The sequence below is a fragment of the Stegostoma tigrinum genome, chromosome 23 (genome assembly GCF_030684315.1).
Source record: "Stegostoma tigrinum isolate sSteTig4 chromosome 23, sSteTig4.hap1, whole genome shotgun sequence".
Taxonomy (NCBI): domain Eukaryota; kingdom Metazoa; phylum Chordata; class Chondrichthyes; order Orectolobiformes; family Stegostomatidae; genus Stegostoma; species Stegostoma tigrinum.
This window is the reverse complement of record NC_081376.1, coordinates 43,777,105-43,803,576: the sequence shown is the minus strand read 5'-3', so window position 1 is coordinate 43,803,576 and position 26,472 is coordinate 43,777,105. Positions and strand designations below refer to the sequence as shown.

General features: G+C 43.2%; 1 protein-coding gene across 2 annotated transcripts in view; it reads right to left on the bottom strand.

Moving 5' to 3' along the window:
- The window catches only part of txndc11 (thioredoxin domain containing 11), an 88,587-nt gene that overhangs the window by 53,904 nt on the left and 8,211 nt on the right, over positions 1 to 26,472 (bottom strand). The window contains exons 2-3 of one of the 2 annotated variants that reach the window (XM_048552186.2): positions 10,288 to 10,504; positions 7,329 to 7,426 (exon numbers count right to left, since the gene is read on the bottom strand). In XM_048552186.2, coding sequence (XP_048408143.1) covers positions 7,329 to 7,426; positions 10,288 to 10,504 — 315 coding nt within the window. Of the gene's footprint in view, positions 1 to 7,328; positions 7,427 to 10,287; positions 10,505 to 26,472 lie in introns of those variants that run through there. The other variant, XM_048552188.2, reaches the window with a different exon arrangement.

Below are 26,472 nucleotides of genomic sequence, written 5' to 3'. Positions count from 1 at the left end.
AATTGAGATCAAGTATGAAGGTAGGCTAGCTAGTAATATCATAAATGATAGTACAAGTTTCTTTCATTACAGAAGAAACAAACGTGAGGCAAAAGTAGATATTGGGCCGCTCCAAATTGATGCTGGAAGGCTAGTGATGGGAGATTAGGAAATAGCTGAAGAACTTAATAAGTAATTTGCGTCAGTCTTCACAGTGGAAGACATGAGTACTATGCCAACAATTAGGGAGAGTAGGGAACAGAGTGGAGTATGGTAGGCATTACAAAAGAGAAAGTACGACGAAAGCTATAAGGTCTAAAAATTGATAAATCTCCTGGCCCCGATGGGCTACATCCTAGAGTTCTCAGGGAGGTGGCTGAGGAAATAGCAGAGGCTTTGGTTGTGATCTTTCAAAAGTCACTGGAGTCTGGGAAAGTCCCAGTTGATTGGAAAATTGCTGTTGTAACCCCCTTGTTTAAGAAAGGATCAAGGCAAAAGATGGAAAATTATAGGCCGATTAGTCTAATCTTGGTTGTTGGTAAAATTCTAGAATCCATTGCTAAGGTTGAGATTTCTAAATTCCTGGCAGTGCAGGGCCAGATTAGAACAAGTCAGCATGGATTTAGTAACCTGTTAGAATTCTTTGAAGAGGTAACAAGTATGTTAGACCAGGGAAAGCCAGTGGATGTTATCTATCTCGACTTCCAAAAGGCCTTTGGTAAGGTGACTCACGGGAGGCTGCTGAGCATGATGTTCGAGGTGAGCTGGCTTGGATTGAGGATTGGCTGTCTGACAGAAAGCAGAGAGTCAGGATAAAAGGCTCTTTTTCGTAATGGCAACTGGTGACAAGTGGTGTCCCGCAAGGTTCAGTTTTGGGGCCGCAGTTGCTCACCTTATATATTAATGATCTGGATGAAGGGACTGGGGGATTCTGGTGAAGTTTGATACGAAGATAGGTGGACAGGCAGGTAGTACTGAGGAGGTGGGGAGGCTGCAGAAAGATTTAGACAGTTTAGGAGAGTGGTCCAGGAAATGGCTGATGAAATTCAACGTGAGCAAATGCGAGGTTTTGCACTTGGGGAAAAAGAATACAGGCATGGACTATTTTCTAAACGGTGAGAAAATTCGTAAAGCAGAAGTACAAAAGGATCTGGGGGTGTTGGTCCAGGATTCTCTAAAAGTTCATTTGCAGGTAGAGTCCGTGATTAGGAAAGCGAATGTAATGTTGCCGTTTATCTCAAGAGGGTTGGAATATAAAAGCAGCGGTGTGCTTCTGAGACTTTTATAGTCAGGCCCCATTTAGAATACTGTGTCCAATTCTGGGCCCACACCTCAGGAAGGACATACTGGTCCTGGAGCGTGTCCAACTGAGATTCACACAGATGATCCCTGGAATGGTAGGCCTAACATATGATGAATGGCTAAGGATCCTGGGATTGTATGCATTAGAGTTTAGAAGGTTGAGGGGAGATCTCATAGAAACTTACAAGACAATGTATGGCTTAGAAAGGGTGGACGCTGGGAAGTTGTTTCCGTTAGGAGGGGAGATTAGGACCTAAGAGCACAGCCTTAGAATTAGACGGGGTAAATTTAAAACGGAAATGAGGAGACATTTCTTCAGCCAGAGAGTGGTGGGCTTGTGGAATTCATTGCCACGGAGAGCAGTGGAGGCCGGGATGTTAGATGCCTTCAAGGCAGAGATCGATAAATTCACAAGGAATCAAGGGCTACAGGGAGAGTGCAGGGAAGTGAAGTTGAAATGCCCATCAACCATGATTAAAATGGCGGAGTGGACTCGATGGGCCGAATGGCCTTACTTCCACTCCTATGTCTTATGGTCTTATTACTCATACCAGAGAGATTTTAATTTGATGACCAAGCTGTTGCTCAAATATTGCAGCAGCTGAGACAAAACCGTAGAACAGGCTTTCTGTAATGTTATCACAGACTCACACCATTGTTTAAATAAGCTGCCAATAACATTTTTAATACAGTTAATTTTTCAACTAATGGCTTCTGGATTGCAAGCAGCTGTGCAGAGAAACAAAAAAATTACCATTCCAGAAATGAACAAGCACGGTCAGCTGCCCAGTTGAGTACCATGCAATTTCCATTACTAGCATTTATAAAAATTGTCATCCTCATGTCCTTTCCAAATCAACTTGAAAACGGTGAGAAATTTACTGAAGTATTTTCCTGTCTGCATAATCTAATCTCTAGATCAGTTACCCCGAATTTAGCCATTTTCCCCAAGGATTGATGAAACAGGGCAATATTCAGCATTACACTCACTCAATGGTACTGGAACTCAGAGCGCAAGCACTTATTTTCTAGAAGCTATTTTCCCTCACCCGCAGCATCAATAATCACTACAAACTACACCATTGTGGTGAAGTAGAGTTATGTGTTGCTTAGCAAATGATTCTAGAAATTCTACAGTTACTTCAAGTGCTTTGGAGTGTTTTAGTGCCTGAGAAGAGTCCTTTTGTTTCAAGTGCAAGAAGAGCAATTATTAGGAGGCTAATGTCAAGTGAGAATAAATCCAATTATAACCACCAGATTTGGATAAGACAGCAAGTTAAAATATTTCCATCCACATTTTCGCAATGGAAGTGAGTGCGGATATGATTAGCTCTGATGCCATCACCACTTGGTCAAGCTTTTACAGGAATAAAAGCCACTTGGGCCTGTCACTGGTGCATCACGATCTACACCTCAGAAGTTAAGTACCTGAGAAGGAGAGAGAAGAAGAGAAAGACGAAAAGTTGGCTTAAACACAGAAACTCACTTAAGTTTACAGATTTGGTGGACTCAGAAGGTGTAGTGTCATTTTTCAGAGAAGCCATTACATCGAGGCCCCATCAAGTCTCTCAAAAGAATGGCACCATTTCAAACAAAACCAGCGGCGTTCTCCTAGTGTCCTGGCCAATATATACCTCTTAATCAGCATCACAAAAAACTAGATGGGCCTTGCTGTACACAACCTTACTGTTGCATTTCCTACATTACACTAACTATACTTCAAAAATAATTCATTGACCGTGAAGTACTTTCAGATACATCTGGATCATAAAAGGTTCGGGATAAATTCAAGCCCGTTTTTCTTCTTGGTAAGTTCACTCACATAAATGGAGAAATATTCTCCCTCATTTGAAGAAACAGCAGGCTATTCCTGTCATCTCACTGAACTATATTTACCACTAATCAGACCAGGGGAATGAACATACTCTCTTTTCAACATCTTAGCCAATTTCCATTTCAGCAAGTTTCCTTCACCTCGTGAATGGATTTTATAGCCCTTTGTCACTGGCATATATAATTCAATACTGTATAATGGATTCAAGTGAAAAGGAAACCACTTCTCCTTCACACTACTACCACGTCACACCACAAATCTTGAACATATTCTAAAAAAATTCAGTTTAGTAAAGCTTGTAATCCAGAAGTGGATACTTCTTACATTTCAATAATATGTCTCTAGTTCCTTTTTAAATATTGCAGTATGTTTTATACAAACATAAAACTTAGATTTCAGGAAGCAGTCTATGGCTTATGAACTAAATTGTGAGGGGGGGGGGGTGGTTGCCATTACGCACAGGACTACCTACCACCTCTCCTCCACCATCCCAACGGCCCAAACAAGTGCCTGTAATGCATTTCAGTGGTCACTCAGCAGGCTTATTGGTGGTCAGCAACAGCCCATCCTGCCATGAGGGGAGAGTAATCTCAGCGCCAACCAACCCAATTATTTCTATTTCTCAGGAAGGGAAAATTCAGGCCCAAGGTTCTCAGCTGTTCAGTCATGTTTGTGGAATTTTGCTTTAAGTTTCGCAAGTAAAGAATTCAGTACATAGTGAACACAGACTTAATGACTGGCAATTTTTCTTTTGAGAGGGCTGAGCAAATGTGTGGAATTATTACTAAAAACTTCATGAAATCTTAAACTTTACCGAACATTATAGAAATTGCTTCCTTTGTACACTTATGAAGTAAGCTTCCTGAGTTGACAAAACAGGACAGTGCAAGCCTGCTTATCTCTGCCAAAGATATGACTCCAGCATGGGATCTGAAGCAAGATATTCCTAAAGCCGATAACGTGAGATCTCATGACCCACATGTAAACCCACTGTCTGACTGAAGGTTAAACAGGGTGTTCTGTCAAATAACAGGCACAAAATTACTATGTGGGTTTCAATAGATATAGGAGGGATTACATTGAATATCGTTTTCTTGCCAACGGACAAATGATTGATCAATGTTAACCCAAAACAAAGATATACAAGAGAGACACAGAAGAGCGAATAAAAAAAACAAACTTCAGATAGGACAGAACTTACTGAAATTTGAACAGAGGATGGCACTGCAACGTGATTCATATCGACTTTGGCCAAGCATTATGTTCAGTTCAAGATGAAACAGAACAGACTGCCGAATCCAGCAGCGGACTCAGCTTCATTACCCGTTTGTCCAATTTGGGACCAGGAAGTGATTCTAAGGAGAATGCTGCTGGTGGTCACTGGTATCCGGACACCCATACTTCTCTTGTCTGCCCTGATGTGTGATCTGTAAACAACTCTGACCTCTTGCAGACTGTATTTATTTTCTGATTTTTAGCTTATGTACAATATCTAAACTGCTACTTAGTCAACTGCTTTAAAATCACTGATGGCATTGACCTCCTTTCTGGGTATGTTTGAACACAGAACATAGAACACTACAGCGCAGTACAGGCCCTTCAAGCCCTCGATGTTGTGCCAACCTGTGAAACCAAACTGAAGCTCATCTAACCTACACTATTCCATTATTATCCATATGTTTATCCAATGACCATTTTAAATGTCCTTAAACTTGGCAAGTCTGCTAATGGCTGCAGGCAAGGCATTTCACGCCCTTACTACACTCTGAATAAAGAGCCTACCTCTGACATCTGTCCTATATCTATGACCCTTCAATTTAAAGCTATGTTCCGTCGTGCTAGCCATCTCCATCCGAGGAAAAAAGCTTTCACTGTCCACCCTATCAAATCCTCTGATCATCTTGTATGTATCTATTAGGTCACCTCTAAACCTTCTTCTCTCGAATGGAAACGGCCTCAAGTCCCTCAGACTTGCGTCATAAGAACTTCCCGCAATACCTGGCAACATCCCGGTAAATCTCCTCTGCACCCTTTCCAATGCTTCCACATCCTTCCTATGATGCGGCAGCCAGAACTGTATGCAATACTCCAAGTGTGGCCGCACCAGAGTTTTGTACAGCTGCAACATGACATCACGGCTCCAAAGCTCAATCCCGCTACCAATAAAACCTGACACACCATACCCCTTCTTAAGAACCCTATCAACCTGGGTGGCAACTTTCAGGGATCTATGCACATGGACACCGAGATCTCTCTGCTCATCCACACTACTGAGAATCTTACCATTAGCCCAGTACTCTTTATACTCAAAGAAGCTTCTTTCAGCTTTGGGCTTCTGGACCAAAATTTAACAGTGTATTAGTTAAGAAATCTTAAAAAGAAATGAATAGTAGTGAAAATGACGTTACATGTCTCTGAAGAAATCTGCACATTTGGAGGTTTTAAAAAAATCAAGATCAATGCAATCAAACAGCAAAGTCAGTAGAGGAAACAAAAGGTCAAAAGTCTTTTCTTCACTAATTTCAGTAGGACGATCTGAAACCTGAGAAAAAAAAAGCCTTGTGCTGAATTATCAAACACGGCCAGGTGTAGTGATAGTAGGAACTGCCGATGCTGGAGAATCTGAGATAACACAGTATCACCCAGCTCTATACTGTGTTACACTGCCAAGCGTGATCATTTCAAAACTGACAGCTGTTTTATTTTGTACAAAACAAATGGGTGAACAAAATTAAACTTTCACAAAGACCAAACGCAAAACATATGGTTATTACTTCTTTATTAAAAAAAGATAACTTTACTACCTCCCTGTCAAAACAGTGCAGACATTTTAAAACTTAGAGAAGTTACAATGGCTGCCGGCTGGAATACATACAGTTCAACTGGCAGGGTGACCCACCAAGAAAAAGCCAGAAGGATTTTTTTTAAAAATCCCCTTAATAGCAAAAACAAAATAAAGTGACACATTTGATATTACTACCCTGAAGCTCATACCTAATACAGGATGTAAGAGTAGGAGGCTTCCGTACATCTTTTAAAGCTTCCTATTTCTGCTGGATAGAATGCATTCAACACTAGAGACACCACAAGGAGTGGTGTCAAATTGGGTTGTATTTCAATTTGTAGAGCTAACTAACAGCAAAATCGCTAATGTTGAGAATACTACAAACTGCTAGGTTACTTAAAGAAAGGGAGTGTTTAAGTTAGCATCACAAAAACATTTGCAGTTAATAAATCCAGCTCATGTAGGACTGGTAAAACAAAGTGTCGTGGTTGAATGAACATAAGAATACAGTCATTTATGTCATTTTAAGACTGGAAAGAGGAAATTTTGAAGTATTTTAAAATAGATTAATTAGTGGCCTGGATGTTGAAATTTACTGGACTATGTGGAGGAATCAGAAAAAGTAATTTGAAGAACCAAACTTGACCGTGTGGGGGAATTTAAATGTCAAATTAGATGAGAAAAGTTGATGAACCAGCTCACCAGGATGTTGAAGAAATTAACCTGGCTTATGTTTGGTTTCATAAATTGAATCACTTGAAATAGCCACAAAACAAAAAAAGCGCCAAAATTTTAAACAAGCGTCAAAAACTAAAATATCTTAGGCTGTAGTTACCCTCAAAAAGGCCGGGTAGGAAGTTTTCCATCAGAACTTGCACCTTTTTTCAAAATTGCTGAAACCATCCCTTCAAAAATAATCGGGTTGGAACCCCTTTTTCAGAAATGGGGAGGGGGAAGGGAGCTGGGAAAGAAATAGAGGTGGGTCTGGGGGAAGGCAGGCGGGATGGTGATAAGTGAGTGCATGTAGGGAGTGGTGGGGCTTGGTCAGTGAGGTAGGAGTGGATAGGTGGGACAAAAGATGGACAGGTTGTGTCAGGTCAAGGAGGTGGGGATGATCGGGAGGTTTGGACGTGGGATAAGGCTAAGGGATGGGGAAGATTTTGAAACTGGTGAAAAATCGGAATAAAATGGTAAGTACCAAGAGTTTTAGATTTCTTTGTCAATCTCATGCAAAAAAAAATCAATCCCTGATTGACACATCAGTTGAGTATGTACGGTATTCAGTACCCCTCACCCCTTACATACTCAAAGTATGGTCTCTGTGTGCAGTACTTCTTTCGTGGACATTTTTCAGTTTAAACCATTTTTGAGTGGTTATCTATTTTGCAGGCTGCTTATCACTTACTGGATTGTGAAATAGCTTCTTACCTTCTCTGATATAAATGAATTACTGGATAATAAAAGAGATTCATTTGCTTCCTGCACTTGCCCTGGTGCCACCAGCAGTTTACAGCAATGAACAACACCTAGACAGAGGGAAGAATCCAGTTCCATTACATGGACTTAAGTCAGCCCAAGCAACACTATCATACTTTAACAAAGTAAACTAAATGCTTTTTATTTTAATCTAAGAACACCTCAAATTCAAAATGCATAACCGTTCAGTGGCAAAATAGACTCAAAAAAAAAAAAATTGCTCAACAGAGGAGTTGAAGCAGCAGTAGGTGAATTCTACAACTGGTCTTAATTGCCAAGGATCCGGAAAGAGCTGGTGATTCAAAAGCAGGGGAGAAAAAGAGCAAGAAAAACATTTTTAAAAGATTTCAAGAGATCTGTCTGCCATTCAAGTCTATTCGAAAAGACTTTGGTTCAACAAAACTGAGAAACATCATCGCTGACATTAAATACTACATTCCCACGTTGCCCTCGAGCAGGAACTGAACTTGTAGATTCAAGCAGACACTAAAACATACCCAAGTACACATACAGGGCAAATAAATGAAGAAAAACCAACTAAAGGAGTGATTCGGGGGTGGGCAGAGACACACACACACACACACACACACACACACACACACACACACAAACTGACAGCTATAAAGGAACTTACAATGATCTATGTTCGTTTGCATAAGCTGACAAATTTAAGCTACCAGTGTTTATAAATTCCTTAAAATTACACATTTCAATCTAATCTAAGAGCCTCCTACAACCTGCCAACAATAGATTACTGGTGAGCAAGTAGGCATGAAGGCGTAGGAGGCAGGAAGGTCAGTGTCAATAGGCACATAATTTAAACTACCTTCTGCCGCCTCAGTCTAATCAATAATTCTAAAAAAAAACTCGAGTAGGAGTCCACATCAAACTGAAGTTTACTATAATCTCCTGCATAAAATCTGTTTTGAAAGATTCCTCACTGAGTCATAAGCTTAAGGCACAAAAAAAGTTAAGAGTTATAATTTAGGCTTTCTGGCACCCTTGAAAAAGAAATGAACTGGTTTTGCTACTCAAATAACAGTAATTATGTTCAGCAGTTAAACTTTTAACTTGCAAAGTTCTTTCCTACCAGCAACATTCTGCCCTAGAAATTGGGCCAGGTTTATAAGAGTGGGGAAACTGCTTTAAATAGCAACCTCCAATTAAAAAATGAGAGCAAAGCCAATTGTGTCTCTGGGATTTAATTCTACACAAGCAGAAAACAGACATTAAAACAAGCTGTGCAACTGAAGAGATGTCAGAATTTGAAACGGTGTAAACACACAAGGAGAACACTAAAGGTGCGTAGCAGCCCAACAAGGAGTACTGTACATTGAAACTTCAAGGAGAGTTAAAAATTAAGAGATTGCTCCCTGAAACGTTGAGAATCCACAACGGATTTCAGTTGACAGTCGATTTGACAGTATGAAATAATCTTATACTAGCCCCACTCTCAAAATCATCTGCAAGGCCGAAATTATATTAAATTCTCATTTGTCGTGAGAAATAAAATCTTATGCCCTTTTCTCCAAATTTACATTGTAACCCAGAAAAAAAACTCATCTAGTTTCTTAAAAGGAGGAAACTCAAAAATACAACCGAGATTAGCAGAAACTTAAAGTAGTGACCACACAGTAGTAGTTTAAAATTTCCACAGCTTTGAGACTGTGACTTTTGCAAACAAAAAGTGTTCAAGGCTAAATCATTTAACAACAGACAATTATTAAGTAACTTTTTTTGTACAATGTGAAATACAATAATTACAATATGGAGTAATTAGGAAAAGAGAGAGAAACCTACCAATATGTAAAGAATACACCAGACTGTACCTCTAGTGCAAATGCACTAAATGGATGTTGTTTAAGTTGAGGATTTACTTCCAACTGTGAAGACTACATATATTTTATTTGGAAACAAACTGGAAAGGCAAGTTTGAATTACTTGTTTTTAAACAACTGCAAGTAAAATTGGAACTGTATGATCTTCTTCTTTTGGAACTGGATTTGAAATATTTTCCATATCAATTTGTTCAGAAATGTTACTGCACACTCTTGAGCAGGTGGCACTTGAACCCAGGCCTGCTGGCACAGAGGTAGGAGAACAGCTACTGCACCACAAGAGCCCCTTTGGAACTGGATTTGATATTTTTGTACTGACACAAAGATGTTTTACAGTGAAAATAAGTAAATACCCAGCAATAGGTTTGCGCTGGTTTTAAAAGTAGTAGTTGACACTGAACTAAGAAGAGAGGAGAATATTTGGGACACAGGCCTGCAAAAAGCTGAAAATCACTCTCTCACTAATTTGAAAAGAGCTAATATTCAAAACCTTTGCAAAAAAAAAACTAAATTTAATCCAAGAGCCAAGTCCAACTGATGGGCTACTAAATTAAAGATTGTCACGGCTGATAAAATAATTTCACTACTAAAAAATCAAAAGGGATGTGCAAAGTAGTCACTTCATTCCCCCTTTTGGTTTGAACTCAGATCCACAAACTGTGCCTTTTTTGCCTGTATTTATTTTCCACCCACGATATTCCTTAACAGACTGTCAGTCTCTCCTATATGTGAATGAATGCATTTATGCATTTGGATTTAAAGAGGGCAATTTAAGTTTGTGTTATGAGTTAATAATCTGTTTTGCCATAATTTAGAGCAAACAGCTTATAATAAAGAAGTAGTTTCTTGTTAAATGATGAAACTTGGTGAGTTTCTTTTATCTTTGATAGTGATCACTATCAGGCCAGGTCAGTGATTTAGGCTTTATGCTAGTGATTAAACTGTTCATATTTCACACATGACAATTCAAAGAATAATGGGGTTTTACTTCTAGAGCGCTATTCTCACCAGGGTATTGACAAAGGACAGGGGAAAGTTGGCAAAGAAAGATTAAGGACATAAGCAATGCTCACCTGATCCCGAAGCTCCATTGCTACCTGATCGATTTCTTCTCTGACAGAAATGGATTCTCCACACCAAGGAGCATAAAACAGAATAACATAGACTTCAGATACGTGGCAATATCTTTCTACTTGATCCAGTTGTCCCATGTACAGGTCAATAACAGGAGAGTTGGGGGAGAAAAACCGAACAGGTGGTGGGGCCATTTTGACCACATCTTTGGCCCTACTGTAAAAGAAACCAAAAGCAAATACTTGTTAATCATAACAAAATCATAATTTAAAACTGAACAATTGCACATGCTGACAGACTTTCCCCAATTTCTCACCTCTTACCATGAATGTCAGGCATTGTGGTCATGACTTGGAAGCAATGTTAAAAGTACTAAATCAATCACGAACAGAAATGTAAATAAAATGACCAATATAGATACAGGAATCCATCTGAAATCTTGCATTGTGCAAAGCGCTTTGCTGTGCCCACAATGTCCCCATAATGCACAGGCAACCAGTGAAAAAGCAGAATCTCCCACTGGGCATTCATTGCTCAAAAAAACAACAGGCCTCACACTTCTTCAATAGGATTATTTTCATGCCACATGTAATTCAGCAATGCACCATACCAAATAGCTGTGATAAGACATTAAAATCAATGTAAATGTTTTATTTTAGAAAGGAGTAAATGACTTAATATGATGCAGAATGTTGTGTTAAGGATAAACCTGATGTCCTTGTATATGGATTACAAAAAGTCAGCATGCAGTTACGGCAACTAATTAGGAAGGCAAGTGTAATACTGGCCTTTTCTCATGATAAAAGTAGAGAAGACTTGCTACAACTATACAGGGCAGTGGTGAGGCCATTTTCTAGACAGTGCTGTGTAGAGTTTTGGTCACTTTGCTTAAGAACAGACCATTTCAAGAAGATTCACAAGGCTAATTTCTGGGTTGAGGAGTTTGCCTTATGAGGAATGTTCAAGCAGGTTAGGCTATACTCAGATGGAACTTGGAAGAATGTGAGGTGATCTTTTTGAAATGTAACATTCTGAGAAAGCTTGAAAGCATGAAGAGATCTTTAACCAGAGTTTAAAAACAAGGGATCTTTCTTTTACGACAGATGAAGTAGAATTTCCTCCAAAAGAGGGTCTTTACTGTTTGGAATTCTCTTCTACATTGCTGTGGAAGCTGGGTCATTACAGTCAAACAGAATGAAAACCAGACCCTTCGGTCCAAATCGTCTATGCTGAACAGACATCCAATCTGACTTAATCCCATTTGCCAGCATTTAGCCCGTATCCCTGTAAACCCTTGCTATTCATATAACCATCCAGATGCCTTTCTAAAATGTTGTATTTGTATCAGCCTCCACTACTTCCTCTGGCAATTCATTCTGTACAACGCTATCCTCTGTGTGAAAAAGTTGCCCCTTAGGTCCCTTTTAAATCTTTCCCCTCTCTCAAAACTGCGTGACCTTGGTCTTGGCTCTGTCTTATGCAACTGGGTCCTCAGCTTTCTGATCCATAGGCAGCCAACAGTGAAGATAGCTAACAGCACCCCCTCTACAATAACAGTGGAGACCCCCGCCCACCCCCAAAGGATGCATCCTCAGCCTCTTGCTGTACTCCTTGTACACCTATGACTGTATTGCCAAATTCGGAACAAGCACCATCTACAAGTTCGCTGACAACACCACTGTAGTAGGATGGACATCTAATGACTTAAAATACAGAAGTGGAGAGGGGGGGCTTGGTGACGTGATGCAATGAAAACACATACTGTCTCTCAACAATCGGCAAAACTAGAGAACTGATCATGAGCTTCAGAAAGAAAGAACACATCCCCATCTACAATCAACGGAACTGAGGTTGAGAGAGAGAGAGAGAGAGAGAGAGAGAGAGAGAGAGAGAGAGAGAGAGAGAGAGAGAGAGAGAGAGAGAGAGAGAGAGAGAGAGAAGAGAATCAAAAGATCCTCAGAGCTACAACAGTGGACAACCTGTCCTAGACTTCCCATGTGAATGCGAGAGTCAAGGAGGCACAACAACACCTCCTCTTCCACAGGCAGCTGAGGAAATGTGGAATGTCCATAAGGTCCCTCACCAACTTTTACAGATGCACCATTGTAAGCATGGTGTCCGGGTGCATAATGGCCTGACATGGCAACTGCTCTGCCCAGGACTGTACGAAACGACAGAAGGTGGTACGCACAGCCCAGACCAGACCATCAGGGAAGGCAATCTTCCATCCAAGGATTCTATTTACACAACTCGCTGCCACAGAAAAGCAGACAAGGACCCACTGCACCCTGGTAATGATCTTGTACAACCTCTTCTGCCAGGCAGAAAATAGAGAAGCCAGAACACATGCGCAAGCAGTTTCAGGAACAGCTGCTTTCTGGCTATTATCAGACTGTTGAATGGACTCTCGGCGCAAATAGCGTAATCTGCAATGTAACCTGTATGCCACTAAGTCTTTTTGCTCTGTACACCCTTTGCTTCTTCTTGCACCGCTCATAAACAAAGCTTTTCATTTTATTATCACACATATCAAAATGCACACAAAAACAATTAAACCTATGCCCTCCAGCTTTGAAATCTCCCACCCCAGGAAAAAAGATCTTGCCTAGTCACCCTATCCATGTCCCTCATGACTTTATAAACCTCTATAAAAGATCAGCTCTCAGTCTCCGACACTTCAAGGAGAAAACTGAAAACACCAACACAACACAGGTGGAGTGAAACACTTTACTTGGAACTTTTGGTTATGGTTGGCTATAAGAAGGCTCATTTGGACTCGAAACGTTAACTCTACTCTCTCCACAGATGCTGCCAGACCTGCTAAGCTTTGACGAATTTCTGGTTTGCTGTGCAATGGGCTGCCTGGCGCCTTGGATGAGATCGCCCCAGTTGAACATCAAAAATTCTCTCGAGCAGAAACTAGAATCAAAGTAATGTAAAACGAAAAAGGATGAAATTCCCCCCCACCCCAATAATATTGATAAATCTTTTGGGGCAGCTTTCAGAGAACAGCAGCTAATCTCACAGTTTTGACACTGACTGCAATATCCAAGCAACAATTTCTGTAAAAAAAAAGTGTGTGAAATGATGAGAAAGCCAATAAATACAAGTTCTAAGTCTTGCTCCAGCTGTCTATGTATCTTCCAGTGCATCAAACATGAACATTCAATGGTGTGTAATACAGTGCCACCTAGCCACAAAACCTTGGTGCTGCAGGAAGGCAATGCAACGCAACACGATACTGGAGGTTGCAATCAACAGGATGGGAGGAGTGTTTAGCACACTGTTAAATGTAACTAAAACCTGGGGTTTTATTTAGAAGCAATAAAACCCAGAGACAGGGGCAGAGGCTCTACTAGTGCAGCACTTATAACCAAAAATGTCCAACAGTTTTGATGTAACAAATGATGCATGCACCTACTTCTGTTTGTCAGACTAATGAGGAAAGCCCTGGAGTGTGCCAGCCTAAATTTCAAAATAAAATGGAAACTGCCCAGAGCAGCAAAATTTGAGCACTTTCAGAGAAACAGAAATTTTCATACAAAGGTAATCAATTACAGACAGCACCATCAAATGGAGCTAAAAGAATTTGTTTTAAAATGTGGCTATTAATAGTGAATACAATCCATTGAAGACTTTGGAAATCTCCAAATGGGTGCAACTGCAAGAAAGTCTGAAGGAAATAAATTATTGCCTTAATTGAAGAAACTGAACTTTGGTCAACTTCACAAGTCCATAGGCAATTAATGTTGGCTAATGCTAGAGTCAAAATTTGGTTTTAAAGTTAAACAGGACTCCTTTTTTTTAATTAAATGCATTCAATTAATTATTTCGTACATTGCTTTATTTCTTTATAAAAACTAAATTTACTATAAGTTTATGGTCAATTAGTTAAATTATTTTGCAGACCAGGATGAATTCTTTATATATGTGGATACACATAATGAGCTTGTAGTGTTACACTTTAAATAGAAAAAAAATGTTAAAATTGGACATCAGGTTAAATCAATAGTTGAAATGGCAAAACGAGATGAATACTATTTGGTTTATTATGTTCACAGTAAACAAAAATAATACACTCTATCCATTTGATTTTTAAAAGCTACTAAACAACTCCTGCTTTCAAATACACTTACTTTGAATGAAAGCATTTGGGAAGAGAGTTTAACAGGTGTTAAACCATGGCGTGCAACTTAAAATGTAAATGATAAAACATGTTAATTAAATTTCCAAGTACAAGTCTGGCAATTGGCACTTCAATTCTAGTCAGCATTTCCAGTACAGTACAAAAGCATTAGAAGGTTGAGGTCCAGTACAGCATCCCACACAATGGCTAGTTTTAAAAAATAATTTTAAAAAGATAAATTGGATTTCAAAAGCAAAGATGGCAAGAGCATTGCAAACTAATGTGAGAACAGCTGTTGACATTTGATGCAGTTATATTTCAGGAAGAATTTCAAAAAAGGTGTTGTTTGCTTGGTTTGCATTTTCAAACTGTGATTAAAAACTAACATTCCTAAAGTAGGATATTTCCATAAAATGGAAAAAAGTTCTTGAGGAAGTCACTTAAACAGAAACCGCACAACAGACTGGCAATTGTTAATGCAAATACACAGACACAGGACACACAAAGGAAAAACATACTCCATAGACAAATACACAGACATCTCTTCCTCATTTCAGTTTCTGAACTTGCTTGTCTAGACAATGAATTAGTCAAGCATGAATGTATCCCCCAAAAAGACACTTAAGCCTCAGTACATCATTTCAACTAGTTCACAACGAGAACATTTAAAATTAACTGAAATTGAACCACCACAAAATTGGATTTACAGCAGTTAGCAAAAACTGGCACACCACGAAACAACTTCTCCGAAATTTTATAAGAGAAGCCCCAGAGGGACCTGTCAATGGATGGTTAATTTACCAAACAAATTTTCAGAACAACTTCATCCCAGTAATCAGCAATAACAAAATATGACCCTGTCTGGCAAAACTCCCACTATACAAACAGACAGTTACTGCAGTCAGTATGTATACTAAAGAAAAAAGCTGATGATTTTACTGCTATACTAAGGTTTACTTTTATACATTCATTCACAGGGGACAAGTCGCTAGCAAGGCCAGTTTTACTGCCCATCCTAATTACCCATGACATGGTGATAAGTCACCTCTTGAATTACAGCAGTCTAGGGAAGGTACACCAACAGTGCTGCGATATAGAGCTCCAGCATCAACAACATATTTCCAAGGCAGGATGGTGAGTGACTTGCAGTCGTGGTGTTTTGCCCTTATTCCTCCATATGACAGATATAGAGGGTTTGTGAGGTATGGTTAAAGTAGTCTTGCAAAATTGCATTGTCCGGATGATACATAATGTTGTTATTGATGACGAAGGGAGTAAATGCCAATTATTCTGGCTGCAAAGTTTCTCATTTTATCACAACTAAACTCATTCAGCCAAGCAGGAAATATTCCATCACATTTCTAACTTGTACTTCGTAAATGGCTCGGAGGTTTTGGAGAATCAAGAGATCAGAAACTTAACACTACCAGACCTTGATCTGCCCTCGTAGTCACAGTAGGAATGTTGCTGATCCAGTTAACTTTCTTTCCAATGGATACATTGATAAAAATCCAATGACAAAAATGCCATCAAAAATTAAGCAAACGCAGCCAGTCACTCCCACATTGGCAACAAGCATTGCCTGCTCCTTTTGTGACATGCATGGTTCATGTTACTTATCAACCAAGCTGGAACACTGTCCGAGTGTTGCTGGATGCAGACAGAACCGTTTCATTATATGGAGTTGCTAGTGGTACCAAACCGTAAAACCATTAATGAAAATCTCAACCACTTCCCTGGCCTTATAAAAGGAGGCTCATTGATGAAGCAGCTGAAGATAGTTCTGCCTACAACATGACCCTGGGAAACTGGGGTTCTGGTGGTAAAGTGGCAGCGTCCCTACCGTTGGGCCATGAGGCCTGTGTTCAAGTCTCATCTACCTTCATAAATGTGCCATAATATGTTGAACAGGTCATTTAAAATGTCTAAGATAATGAAATGTGAGGCTGGACGAACATAGCAGGCCCAGCAGCATCTCAGGAGCACAAAAGCTGACGTTTCAGGCCTAGACCCTTCATCAGAGAGGGGGATGGGGTGAGGGTTCTGGAATAAATAGGGAGAGGGGGGAGGCGGACCAAAGATGGAGAGTAAAGACGACAGGTGGAGAGGAGAGTACAGGTGGGGAGGTAGGGAGGGGATAGGTCAGTCCAGGGAAGGCGGACAGGTCAAGGAGGTGGGATGAGGTTAGTCGGTAGGAGATGGAGGTGCGGCTTGGGGTGGGAGGGAGCGATGGGTGAGAGGAAGAACAGGTTAGGGAGGCAGAGACAGGCTGGACTAGTTTTGGGATGCAGTGGGTGGAGGGGAAGAGCTGGGCTGGTTGTGTGGTGCAGAGGAGGGAGGGGATGAACTGGGCTGGTTTTGGGATGCGGTGGGGGAAGGGGAGATTTTGAATCTGGTGAAGTCCACATTGATACCATTGGGCTGCAGGGTTCCCAAGCGGAATATGAGTTGCTGTTCCTGCAACCTTCGGGTGGCATCATTGTGGCACTGCAGGAGGCCCATGATGGACATGTCATCTAAAGAATGGGAGGGGGATTGGAAATGGTTTGCGACTGGGAGATGCAGTTGTTTATTGTGAACCGAGCGGAGGTGTTCTGCAAGGCGGTTCCCAAGCCTCCGCTTGGTTTCCCCAATGTAGAGGAAGCCACACCGGGTACAGTGGATGCAGTATACCACATTGGCAGTTGTGCAGGTGAACCTCTGCTTAATGTGGAAAGTCATCTTGGGGCCTGGGATAGGGGTGAGGGAGGAGGTGTGGGGGCAAGTGTAGCATTTCCTGCGGTTGCAGGGTAAGGTGCCGGGTGTGGTGGGGTTGGAGGGCAGTGTGGAGCGAGCAACAGAGTCACGGAGAGCGTGGTCTCTCCGGAAAGCAGACAGGGGTGGGGATGGAAAAATGTCTTGGGTGGTGGGGTCGGAGTGTAGATGGCGGAAGTGTCGGAGGATGATGCATTGTATCTGGAGGTTGGTGGGGTGGTGTGTGAGAACGAGGGGTATCCTCTTTGGGCAGTTGTGGCGGGGGCGGGGTGTGAGGGATGTGTTGCGGAAAATGCGGGAGACGCGGTCAAGGGCGTTCTCGACCACTGTGGGGGGGGAAGTTGCGGTCCTTGAAGAACTTGGACATCTGGGACGTGCGGGAGTGGAATGTCTCATCGTGGGAGCAGATGCGGCGGAGGCGGAGGAATTGGGAATAGGGGATGGCATTTTAGCAGGAGGGTGGGTGGGAGGAGGTGTATTCTAGGTAGCTGTTGGAGTCGGTGGGCTTGAAATGGACATCAGTTACAAGCTGGTTGCCTGAGATGGAGACTGAGGGGTCCAGGAAGGTGAGGGATGTGCTAGAGATGGCCCAGGTGAACTGAAGGTTGGGGTGGAAGGTGTTGGTGAAGTGGATGAACTGTTCGAGCTCCTCTGGGGAGCAAGAGGCGGGGTTTGGGGCCTGTGTAGGTGCGAAGAGGGACTGTTCCATGTAACCTACAAAGAGGCAGGCATAGCTGGGCACACACTTAATCTGTAGGAAGTGGGAGGAATCGAAAGAGAAGTTGTTGAGGGTGAGGACGAGTTCGGCTAGGCAGATGAGGGTGTCGGTGGAGGGGGACTGGTCGGGCCTGCGGGACAGGAAGAAGCGGAGGGCCTTGAGGCCATCTGGATGCGGAATACAGGTGTATAGTGACTGGACGTCCATGGTGAAAATGAGGTGTTGGGGGCCAGGGAATCGGAAGTCCTGGAGGAGGCAGAGGGCATGGGTGGTGTCACGGACGTCGGTAGGGAGTTCCTGGACCAAAGGGGAGAAAATGGAGTCCAGATAGGTGGAGATGAGTTCGGTGGGGCAGGAGCAGGCTGAGACGATGGGTTGACCAGGGCAGGCAGGTTTGTGGATTTTGGGAAGGAGATGTTTACGTGGAACAGTCCCTCTTCCACACCTTCACAGGCCCCAAACCCCACCTCTTCCTCCATTACATTGATGACTGTATTGGCACCGCCTCTTGCTCCCCAGAGGAACTCGAACAGTTCATCCACTTCACCAACACCTTCCACCCCAACCTTCAGTTCACCTGGGCCATCTCTAGCACATCCCTCACCTTCCTGGACCCCTCAGTCTCCATCTCAGGCAACCAGCTTGTAACTGATGTCCATTTCAAGCCCACCGACTCCCACAGCTACCTAGAATACACCTCCTCCCACCCACCCTCCTGCCAAAATTCCATCCCCTATTCCCAATTCCTCCACCTCCGCCGCATCTGCTCCCACGATGAGGCATTCCACTCCCACACGTCCCAGATGTCCAAGTTCTTCAAGGACCGCAACTCCCCCCCGCCCCCCCCGACAGTGGTCGAGAACGCCCTTGACCGCGTCTCCCGCATTTTCCGCAACACATCCCTCACACCCCGCCCCCGCCACAACTGCCCAAAGAGGATCCCCCTCGTTCTCACACACCACCCCACCAACCTCCGGATATAACACATCATCCTCCGACACTTCCGCCATCTACAATCCGACCCCACCACCCAAGACATTTTTCCATCCCCACCCCTGTCTGCTTTCCGGAGAGACCACTCTCTGTGACTCCGTTGTTCGCTCCACACTGCCCTCCAACCCCACCACACCTGGCACCTTCCCCTGCAACCGCAGGAAATGCTACACTTGCCCCCACACCTCCTCCCTCACCCCATCCCAGGCCCCAAGATGACATTCCACGTTAAGCAGAGGTTCACCTGCACATCTGCCAATGTGGTATACTGCATCCACTGTACCCGGTGTGGCTTCCTCTACATTGGGGAAACCAAGCGGAGGCTTGGGGACCGCCTTGCACAACACCTCCGCTCGGTTCGCAATAAACAACTGCACCTCCCAGTCGCAAACCATTTCCACTCCCCCTCCCATTCTTTAGATGACATGTCCATCATGGGCCTCCTGCAGTGCCACAATGATGCCACCCGAAGGTTGCAGGAACAGCAACTCATATTCCACTTGGGAACCCTGCAGCCCAATGGTATCAACGTGGACTTCACCAGCTTCAAAATCTCCCCTTCCCCCACCGCATCCCAAAACAAGCCCAGCTCGTCCCCTCCACCCACTGCATCCCAAAACCAGTCCAGCCCGTCTCTGCCTCCCTAACCTGTTCTTCCTCTCACCCATCCCTTCCTCCCACCCCAAGCCGCACCTCCATCTCCTACTTACTAACCTCATCCCACCTCCTTGACCTGTCCGTCTTCCCTGGACTGACCTATCCCCTCCCTACCTATACTGTCCTCTCCACCTGTCTTCTTTTCTCTCCATCTTCAGTCCGCCTCCCCCTCTCTCCCTATTTATTCCAGAACCCTCACCCCATCTCCCTCTCTGATGAAGGGTCTAGGCCCGAAACGTCAGCTTTTGTGCTCCTGAGATGCTGCTGGGCCTGCTGTGTTCATCCAGCCTCACATTTCATTATCTTGGATTCTCCAGCATCTGCAGTTCCCATTATCACTGATACAATTAAAATATCTACCCTGGGAAACTCTAGGGATCTAGGGTTGAGATGATTCACTTCTGACAATACAAGCATCTTCAATTGTATTAGGAATGGTTTCAAGCAGTGGAAAGTTGCACTGATTTCCACAGATTCCAAATTTTAATAGGATGCCTCGATACCATACTCAGTGGAATGCTGCCTTTATTGTAACAACTTGGCTGGAGGCACATTTATTTCTGGTGTACAAGTCTTCGGCACTCGATTCAGGGATGTGTAGCCCATAGCCTTTGTAGTTTCCACTGCATGCTGGTCAAATGATGAGCCATCGAGTGCGCCGAATTGTCTGAAGACAGATTTATGTTGAGAGACACCCAGAGAGAACACAAGAATTTTTATTTTTTTTCCTCATCATTCACAGGATGAGGGCGTCGCTGGCGAGGCAGCATTTATTGGCCACCCCAATGGCCCAGAGGGCAGTTAAGAGTCAACCACATTGCTGTGGGTCTGGAGTCACATGTAGGCCAGACCAGGTAAGGATGACAGTTTCCTTCCCTAAGGGACATTAGTGAGCCAGACGGATTTTTCAGGCAATTAATTCACGGTCATCATTAGATTCTTAATTCCAGATTTTTTAATTGAATTCAAATTCCACCATCTGCCAATGGCAGGACTCAAATCCAGGCCCCCAGAACACGAAACAGGGGTCTGGGTTAATAATCCAGTAATAATATCACTAGGCCATCCCCTCGCCTGAGAATGAGTCGTGGCATAGACATGTCTGGTTGAATAGAGTCAAGAAACTTTAAACCTCGACTTTTGGTCTCACATTCGAAGATTTGCCACCATTCATGGTGCCTCCTTCGTTTGGTTGTTCAACACAAAATCCTGAAGTTACAGTCCACCAATGATTGCACTGCATCTCACCCTCTATCCACAGCCTACATATTATCATCATGTATAGTCACTGAAAGGAGCTACAAAGCCATACCTGCCAGCTACGCAAGATAATAAAAAAACTGCGGATGCAGGAAATCAGAAACAAAAACTGAAATTGCTGGAGATACTCTGCAGGTCTGGCAGCATCTGTGGACAGAAAGCAGAGCTATCATTTCAGGTCAAATGTGTAGTGTTGTTGAAGTGCTGTTGTGCTACCGACAGTAAGAATAAAAAGCATAGAGAGTCAATTTCTGTTAGTATCCTAATAAATGAAAAACAATAGTTGAATCAGGAACTCGATTAATGGGAACACAGAAGAATGGAAGTCATAGATCACTTTCACACTGCATACTTCACATGAGGACACTACAGGGAACTTTCAAGGTTATACTAGCACTCTATTCACCTTGCAAAAGAATAGGCCAAGTTATGTTCCACACACAATTAATTGCTTTGATGTTGTATGTCTTATTGAAATAAAACTCAGCTACTACAGCACACACAGAAGATTCCCTGAATGTAGCAGAGATGAATGACCTATTAAATTCAATTTTTGGCAATCTGGGCTAATGGAGAAATTCTATCCAGGGCACTGGAGCAACTTCTTGCTTTGAAATGGCAAACTGAAGACACAATCAAACTTAGTACTTTGGGAAGATCACCTAAACAACATGTTTACACCCTGGAGTGGAACTGGGCATTTCCTTCCAGATTCAGGAATATGACCAATAGACCTTGTGCAGGATTCAAGAGTCCCTATACAGGCTTTGAACTTACAAAGGCTATCAGTTCATTCACGATGATTAGAACTCCCAAAGGAAACATATTTATGGGTTGAATTGTATGCAGATCTGTGGGGCTGGATTAGCCTCGACTGATCAGAAGATGTTCAACACCAGTCATGATTCCTCAAGTACTGAAGTCATCAGTGTCAGCAGTGCAGCAAGGGTTGGACAACATTCAGGCTTGGGTTGATGACTGTTACACAGCATTTGCACCACATATGTACTGGGCTACGTTCAACTCCAATTAAAGAATTTCATTCCTCAACATTCATTCAATGGCATTACCATCATTCTCTCACTATTAAACATTCTAAGGTACACTATTAAACATTCTAAGGTTACACCACTAACATTTTAAGGCCAATCAGCACTGCCTGGTCTCTAGTTGTCTTGGACTCCACCCCCACACTTCACACTAGACCAAGACCTTGCACTGCTAAGCCCATGTGGCAGCCAGTGTGTAACCGTTTTGCCACATTAAAAGAACTTTCACACAGGCACCTTCCCTCACCCTGAGTGTGGAGCAGAGTGCCATCCTCATCTGCGAGGGACCACCAGTGAAAGAAAGATTAACATTCTGTAGTTACCATTGATCAGGAACTGAGTTAGAACATAGAACATAGAACATAGAATAGTACAGCACAGAACAGGCCCTTCAGCCCACAATGTTGTGCCGACCATTGATCCTCATGTATGCACCCTCAAATTTCTGTGACCATATACATGTCCAGCAGTCTCTTAAATGACCCCAATGACCTTGCTTCCACAACTGCTGCTGGCAACGCATTCCATGCTCTCACAACTCTCTGCGTAAAGAACCCGCCTCTGACATCCCCTCTATACTTTCCACCAACCAGCTTAAAACTATGACCCCTCGTGCTAGCCATTTCTGCCCTGGGAAATAGTCTCTGGCTATCAACTCTATCTATGCCTCTCATTATCTTGTATACCTCAATTAGGTCCCCTCTCCTCCTCCTTTTCTCCAATGAAAAGAGACCGAGCTCAGTCAACCTCTCTTCATAAGATAAGCCCTCCAGTCCAGGCAGCATCCTGGTAAACCTCCTCTGAACCCTCTCCAAAGCATCCACATCTTTCCTATAATAGGGCGCCCAGAACTGGATGCAGTATTCCAAGTGCGGTCTAACCAAAGTTTTATAGAGCTGCAACAAGATCTCACGACTCTTAAACTCAATCCCCCTGTTAATGAAAGCCAAAACACCATATGCTTTCTTAACAACCCTGTCCACTTGGGTGGCCATTTTAAGGGATCTATGTATCTGCACACCAAGATCCCTCTGTTCCTCCACGCTGCCAAGAATCCTATCCTTAATCCTGTACTCAGCTTTCAAATTCGACCTTCCAAAATGCATCACCTCGCATTTATCCAGGTTGAACTCCATCTGCCACCTCTCAGCCCATCTCTGCATCCTGTCAATGTCCCGCTGCAGCCTACAACAGCCCTCTACACTGTCAACGACACCTCCGACCTTTGTGTCGTCTGCAAACTTGCTGACCCATCCTTCAATTCCCTCGTCCAAGTCATTAATAAAAATTACAAACAGTAGAGGCCCAAGGACAGAGCCCTGTGGAACTCCACTCACCACTGACTTCCAGGCAGAATATTTTCCTTCTACTACCACTCGCTGTCTTCTGTTGGCCAGCCAATTCTGTATCCAAGCAGCTAAGTTCCCCTGTATCCCATTCCTCCTGACCTTCTGAATGAGCCTACCATGGGGACCCTTATCAAATGCCTTACTGAAGTCCATATACACCACATCCACAGCTCAACCCTCATCAACCTTTCTAGTCACATCCTCAAAAAACTCGATAAGGTTTGTAAGGCATGACCTACCCCTCACAAAGCCGTGTTGACTGTATTTGATCAAGCCATGCTCTTCCAGATGGTCATAAATCTTATCCCTCAGAATCCTTTCTAACACCTTGCAGACGACAGACGTGAGACTTACCGGTCGATAATTGCCGGGGATTTCCCTATTTCCTTTCTTGAAGAGAGGAATTACATTTGCCTCTCTCCAGTCCTCAGGTATGACTCCAGTGGAGAGCGAGGATGCAAAGATCTTCGCAAGTGGCGAAGCAATTGCATTTCTCGCTTCCCAAAGCAGCCGAGGACAAATCTGATCCGGGCCTGGCGACTTGTCAATCTTAATGTTTGACAAAATTTTCAGCACATCAGCTTCGTCTATCTCTATCCATTCCAGCATGCACACCTGCTCTTCAAAGGTTTCATTCACTACAAAGTTCGTTTCTTTCGTAAAGACAGAAGCAAAAAACTCATTTAGGGCTTCCCCTACCTCCTCAGGCTCCACACACAAGTTCCCTATGCTATCCCTGATCGGCCCTACTCTTTCTTTGACCATTGGACCAACCATTTAAATAACGAGGCTGTAAAGTGGGTTAAAAACTGGAAATGCTGCCATGAAAATAAGTAACTTGTCTCCCAACTCCTCAAAGCCTGACCATCACCACCAAGACAAGTTAGGGATGGAACGGAACATTTTCTATTTGCCTGGCTGTGCAAGTGCAGCTCCAAAACACAAGCAGCTTAACAACATTCAGGACAAAGCAGCCTACTTTGTTGTCACCCCATCTCCAAGATTCGCTCTCTTTTCCATCAGTGATAGCAGTGCTTACCATCCACAAAGATCCACGGCATGAACTCACCAAGGCTGCCCCAACAGTATCTTCCAAATCCACAACTTCTACCCTCATTGGCAGTCCCTCACAGGCACGGATAACTCTCTTCTACTGTTAGGATGAGTCCGTATGTGACTGTGCAGGTCAATATGGCTACCGCAGGCTCTGTAACACTTGGGGCAGAAGGTGGTCATGGGAAGGGGTGGGTGGAGCATTGGTGTGGCAATGCGCTCCTTTCTGTTTTTGCCTGGCTTCCGCTTTTCCCCCAAAAGCGGGTCTCAAGGTGCTTGATACCTTCCCAGATGCTCCTCCTCATCTTTGGATAGTCCAGGGCTACTGAATCACAGGTGTAGGGAGGAATGCCACATTTCCCCAGTGAGTCCTTGAAAGTATCCCTGAAGTGCTTCCTCTGCCCACCTGGGACTTGCCTACCATTTCAGAGCTGGGAGTAGAGCACCAGCTTGTGGAGTCTCACGTGGGCCATGCAGATGTCATGCCCAGCCCATCAATAGTGGTCAATACCTCAATACTAGAGATTCTGGCCTGGTTAAGGATATTGGTGTTGGTGCAGTCTTTCTTCCCAGTAGAGTCTCAGGATCCTACACAGGCAGCATTGGTGGTACTGCTTCGGCACCTTGAGGTGCTGTAGTCAGTTCACATCTCGGAGCTAAATAAGAAGGCGGGATCCACCACTGCTCTGTAAACCAGGATCTTGGCACTGGGTCTGATGTTGTTCTCAAAGACCCTCTTCCTCAGATGCAGCAACTTCTCCATGTTGCCAGCGCAGCCTTCAGCTGTCTGAGGAAAAGGGTCCAAAACTTCTACCACCTAAAATGGCAAGGGCAGTAGATAGGTGGCAACATCACCAGCTGCAAGCTTTCCTCCAAGCCATTCAATATTCTAAACTTGGATCTACATAGTCATTCCTTCACTGCTGTTGGGTCAAAATCCCGGAGCTCCCTACCTAACAGCAGTGTGGGTGCCCCTACTGTAAACAGACTGCAACAATTCAAGACGACAGCTCACCACCACCTTTTGCTGGGCAATTAGGGATAGCCAATTAATGCTGGCCTAGCTCATAGCACCTACATTCCACAAACTACACTAAGAAATGGGGGAATGCTTTGGGTGGGCAGTTTGTCAGAATCTGAGAGGAAAGGCATCATCATCCAAGCAGAAGTCACAAGAGGAAAGGAAGAGAAGATCCAAAACTGATAGCCATTTTCACCATTTAATATTGACTACACAATTCTGTATTGGTTGGTCAGGTTAGGTCTGCCCCAGAGTTGATGACCCACCATGATCAGATCTATTCAGTGTGCAGCAGCAAGATCAATCCAAAACCTGATCTTCCAAAATAAGTGCTGAGGGACACACTAAAGATCGAGGCAGCCATCCAAAGGCTCAAACAAAAAGGAGTGTGGCTTTTCCACATTACCAAACCAAGAGGCTGGAAGCTGTGCAAAGCTGCCTGGAGCATGCACACCAAGTGAATGTACAACATTAAATATGAATGTGCATTATAAACATAAGTTGTTAGTGCATGATTGAGGTACTTCATATATTATACTGAAAGAAACTGATCTGTGTGCACTTTAGGTATGTCCAATTTTAACTGTTACATATTGTGCCTGTACAATTTTTTTATGAAAGTATACTTCTGGAAAGACCTCTCTGCACAAGCTACATACAACCATACCCCTAAGTTACGACATATGTGCAGCCAAGCAAGAAAAAAATTAAAAGCATTATGAACTGCAAACAAAAATCTAGATGGCATGTTTGTTTCTTGATGTTACAACAAATTATACATCATTTTTTGCAAAACAGGTGTTCCTTCCTTCCTGCATGCTGACAGTTATTTAAAGATTTACAAGGATGTTGCCAGGACTGGAGGGTTTGGAGCTATAGAGAGAGGCTAAACTGACTGGGGATTTTTTTTCCTCCTGGAGCATCAAAGGCTGAGGGGTGACCTTACAAAGGTTTATAAAGTCACGAAGGGCATGGATAGGACAAATTGCCGAAATCTTTTTCCTAGGGTGGGACAGTACAAAACTGCAGTACATAGGTTTTGTCAAGAGGGGAAGATTTAAAAAGGACCTGTGGGATAACAGGCGCATGGTGTCGCAGTTTGGATGAGCTACAGGAGGAAGTGGAGGAGGCTGGAACAATTATATAATTTAAAAGGCATCTGAAAAGGTATATGAATGGGAAGTGTTTAAAGAGAGATATGGGG